The sequence below is a fragment of the Sipha flava genome, unplaced genomic scaffold (genome assembly GCF_003268045.1).
Source record: "Sipha flava isolate LNK unplaced genomic scaffold, YSA_version1 19222_pilon_pilon, whole genome shotgun sequence".
NCBI classification, from domain to species: Eukaryota; Metazoa; Arthropoda; class Insecta; order Hemiptera; family Aphididae; genus Sipha; species Sipha flava.
In genome coordinates, this window is record NW_020272672.1 from 14132 (window position 1) to 18698 (window position 4567).

General features: G+C 31.7%; 1 protein-coding gene across 1 annotated transcript; it reads left to right on the forward strand.

The window, feature by feature from the left end:
• Positions 1-349: 349 nt before the first annotated feature.
• Positions 350-3604, forward strand: LOC112681502 (52 kDa repressor of the inhibitor of the protein kinase-like). Its single transcript, XM_025551754.1, has 3 exons — positions 350-586; positions 1103-1745; positions 1896-3604. Exons 2-3 carry the CDS (start codon positions 1132-1134, stop codon positions 3592-3594), a joined length of 2313 nt encoding a protein of 770 aa, XP_025407539.1. The 5' UTR covers positions 350-586; positions 1103-1131; the 3' UTR covers positions 3595-3604.
• Positions 3605-4567: the final 963 nt, after the last annotated feature.

Sequence of the window (4567 nt, forward strand, 5' to 3'; positions counted from 1 at the left end):
TTACTATCGGCACAGTATCATGGCCGTATTCAGGGGGAGGGTTTTCCGGGTTCAAACCCCCCCCAAAATTTGTTCAACATTTTTTTTTTTGCCTATTCACTTGATGTTTTTTTTCTGTATTCAATTAAAATTCAATAGAAAAGTGTTTCTTAATCCATCATCTAAGTCGCACATAAGGTAAATTATTATCCCAGACGTATTATTATTGTGTAAATAAAATAGAATTGTCTACGAGAATGTCTACGCGCAAAAATTGAATCTAAAACAGTGCACTGCTTTACGACGGGTAAAACTATGTATACAATGAGATAAGATCACGACTGACGTTATCGTTGTCGCCTGTCCATAGCTTTGGCTGTTCATATGGACGCACCAGAGTATTTACGTAGTTATTTTTAGTATTCTTCAAATTTTGATAGTGTACATACCTTATTAGAATAATCGTCGATGTTTAATTTCAACTCGAATAGAACTAATTCGGATAACCGATTACCGAATCATTTTTCTTTTGGATTCTCGTCATACAACACACCATGGCGGTGCGCCGTAAACATTGCTGTTAAACGTTTCTATTGATCTGAATTCCGTAAGTATATTTACTACCATTTTTTATTTAATAGTTTTAGAGTTATATTATTTATAAAATATCATAGCTCATTTATTTTATACCAGTTTATATGTTGGACAGTTAATGTAATTATGTACCTGCATAGTCTCTATATTATAGATATCAGTGGTGTTTATTCAGTGTGCAAGTTATGCATTAACGCCCAACTTTAATTATACATATTATCATTTATCAATCCTATTTATTTTAGTCTTTTATTTTATTTATTTATTTTATTTTGATATGTATAATATTATGTAGCACATCTTGTAATTATTGTAATTTTTCGTGTAAGAAAATTAATGTCACAAAAAAATTACTTTTATAAAATGTCTTCATTTATCTTATTCATCAATATACAATTTAAGTGGCATTTAGGTTGATTTTAGACATTTTAAATAGATATTTCCTAAATAAAATTTTTAGTTATAACAGCTCCAAAATATTTATAAACACGGGCGAATTCTCACTTATGCACAATATGTTTATTTTTAGAATTAATACACAAAAATTAAATACCGAAAATGAAACGAGTTCAAAGACAATTGGACATCACTGCATTTACACAAATAAAAAAAGATAAGACAAACAATCCAAATTCTGAATTTCAACCAGTTGAACCTACTAATATTAATTATTCGAATAAAGATGTTTCTATTGAACAAGCTTACTTAGAAGAACTTCCCTCAGTTAGCAAAAATAGTACTGATATTCACAACCTTACTTCAATGCATAGCAATTATACTCCTTCTGTTTCTACCATGTCCAATAATTTTACTAAAACACCCATAGTTGGAGTAAATGATATTGGTAATTATGTCCATAATTTAGAAATTAACGATTTAAAAAAAGAGGAACTCTTAAAAACTCCGTGGGTTCCTTCTTCAACATATATTTTCCCTGTAAAAACCAAAAGAAATTTACGATTTCAATTATCTTGGATAAAACGATTTCCATGGCTTAGTTATTCACAATTATTTGAAGGAGCATTTTGTAGACTATGTGTTTCGTTTGCTCGAGAAAAAGGAGGTAATGGTAGTCATCAAAAATTAGGTGCACTTGTTTCTAAAGAGTATACTAATTGGAAAAATGCTTTGCAAGACTTTCAATTACATGCTACCACATCTTATCACAAATTGTGTGTCGAGAAATCTGATAGTTTTTTAAAAGTGAATGAAGGAATATCTAAAAATATAACTGAACAAATCAGTATTGAACGTTCTAGACAGATTGAACAAAATAGAAAAATTTTACTTTCTATTATAAAAACCATAATTCTTTGTAGTAGGCAAGAAATTGCTTTTCGTGGATCAAACGATTATGGAAATGTAATGAACATAAATGATTTTAATGACGGAAATTTTAGAGCTCTTTTACGGTTTCGTGTAGATTCAGGTGACACTACGCTAGGAGAACATTTGAAAAATGGTCCAAGAAATTCTTTATATACTAGTCCTGGTATTCAAAATGACATAATTTCTATTTGTGGTGAAATAATCAAGTCAAAAATTGTCCAAAGAGTAAATGCTGCCGAGTGCTTTTCTGTGTTAGCGGACGAAACTACAGATATTGGAAGAATTGAACAAATGTCTGTATGTTTGCGTTATTATGACCAAAAAGATAAAAAAATCCGAGAAGATTTTTTAGAATTTACACCGGCTGTTGATCTTAGTGGAAAAGGACTAGCAACTTTGATAATGGGGTGTTTACAGAAGAACAGTATACATTGTCAATTTTTAGTTGGACAAGGTTACGATGGAGCCTCTGCCATGAGTGGATATTTACATGGTGCTCAAGAATACATAAAAAAAGATTTTCCCATGGCACTTTATGTACATTGCAGTGCTCACTCGCTCAATCTAGCGTTGGCCAACGCCTGTTCATTGCCCTCAATAAGAAACTGTATTAGCACCATTCAAACTGTTGGAACATTTTTTCGCTCATCGGCTCAAAGAAGTGAATTATTGAGAACAACTATTATCGAAACTCTTTCAGAGACAAGGCATACCACATTAGTTGCATTATGTGAAACTCGTTGGGTTTATAAGCATGAAAGTGTCATGCGGTTCAAAGAACTATATCCCGCTATTACTGTTGCATTGGAAAAATTGGAGTCATCAATAAATAAAGAAACTGCTCAAAAGTCTTGTCAGTTATTAAGTACAATTAAAGACGCTAAATTTGTTATACCTCTCGTAATAATTGAAAATATTTTTTCGTATACATTGACATTGTGTAAACAGCTACAGACAATTAATGCTGATTTAGTCGAAGCATGCAATCATGTTGATGATGTGTCAGCCGTATTAGACGAAATGAGAGAAAATAACAAACAACATTTTTCAGACCTGTTTTCTGTTGTTGCCATCATGTTGAATAAAAATAAAGAAGACATTGTTTTGCCTCGTATCGCTAATAAACAAACACACCGTAGTAATGTGCCCTCTCATAGCTCTGAAGAGTATTACAATTTTAATATTTTTTTGCCATTTCTCGACTATATCAGATCACAGCTTTGTGATAGATTTCAGAAACACAAATCTTTAATAAGTTCATTACAACAAATCATTCCAAGTAAATGTATAATCGCTACCAATGAAGAAATAAACGACTGTGTAAACTTTTATTCTCAGATATTGATTGAGCCTAATGCTTTCAAAGCTGAATTTGCAATATGGAAGACAAAGTGGCTAAAAGAAGGATCTCGCCCAAAAACAGCAATTGCAGGACTTGACAATTGTAACCCTCTTTTATTTCCTAACATAAGGAAACTTCTACAAGTCTTAGTTACTATGCCTATGTCAACAGCGACACCAGAAAGAACATTTTCATCTTTAAAAAGATTGAAAACGTATCTCAGAAATTCGACTGGTGAAACACGCCTCAATGGATTGGCTTTAATGTCAGTTCACCGGGACATCAATGTTGATCCAGAAGAGGTACTTACTCAGTTTTCAAAATCATCAAGAAAAATAATGTTACTTTAAAATTAATAATCCTATAAATGGTCAAATTAAAAAATGTAAGTTACATGTTTTAATAATTATTAAATATACTTACTCTAATTATAATTATATAACTATAAAAATATTTACATGTAAAATGTGGTTGTCAATTGAAATACCTTACGAGTAGTAAGTATTAAAGCAGAATGTATATTATATAATATGGTGAATAATATAAGTAAATATTTAAACCTAAAAACTAATATGGTTTGAATTGGTTAAAATTCTAAAAATCATGTTCTAGTTTTATCTTAAATTGAAACCCCCCCCCCCCCCCAAAAAATAATGGCTGGATACGGCCATGCACAGTATTCGTCTCTGCATTGTCTGTTTTTGATTTCCGACTACGACATTCATTCGACTTATGACCCGGAGTGGAACACCGAAAAAAAACAATGTTCGCTTTTTTCGTACATTCTTTTGACGTATGACCCGTGACACGACATCGGAAACAAACTGTAGATGATTTCTTCAAATCACTCATTTCTGACGTGCGAGGTTTCGCGTTTATACTCAAGGATTGTTTTCGAATTTCTCGTTCCTTATCACATTTGATATACTCGCTAGCTGATATCAAATGTGGTAATAATTCTGACGGTCGTTTGTATATAGAGAGAGGACCCAAATAGTCACGGTATCGGTCATTTCCAATACCATGGACCACCCATTGAATTGTTTCGACATTATCCATTTTCGCTTGGTTGCATCTGGATAATTTTTCATAAAAATATTCGATCACATTCTGACCGGGCTTTCGCTTAAAATTTTATGCATCTAATTTAATTCGCACGACACACAGTAGTCTCGATCACCATTCTAGGCGGTCAAAATTATTTTTTCATAAAATATAGATCCAAAAGTAACTGAAATTTGGTTAAGTACCTATAATAAGAAATTAAAACATAATGTTGAATTGGAAATTATTTATTTTACCTTTATTATACCATTTAACCAT

Excerpts from the sequence above, each read along its gene's own strand:
- LOC112681502 (XM_025551754.1), top strand. The coding sequence starts at position 1,132 with ATGAAACGAGTTCAAAGACAATTGGACATCACTGCATTTACACAAATA. Across the intron at positions 1,746-1,895 it reads ACCACATCTTATCACAAATT|GCAAGAAATTGCTTTTCGTG; the intron begins GTGTGTCGAGAA and ends TCTTTGTAGTAG.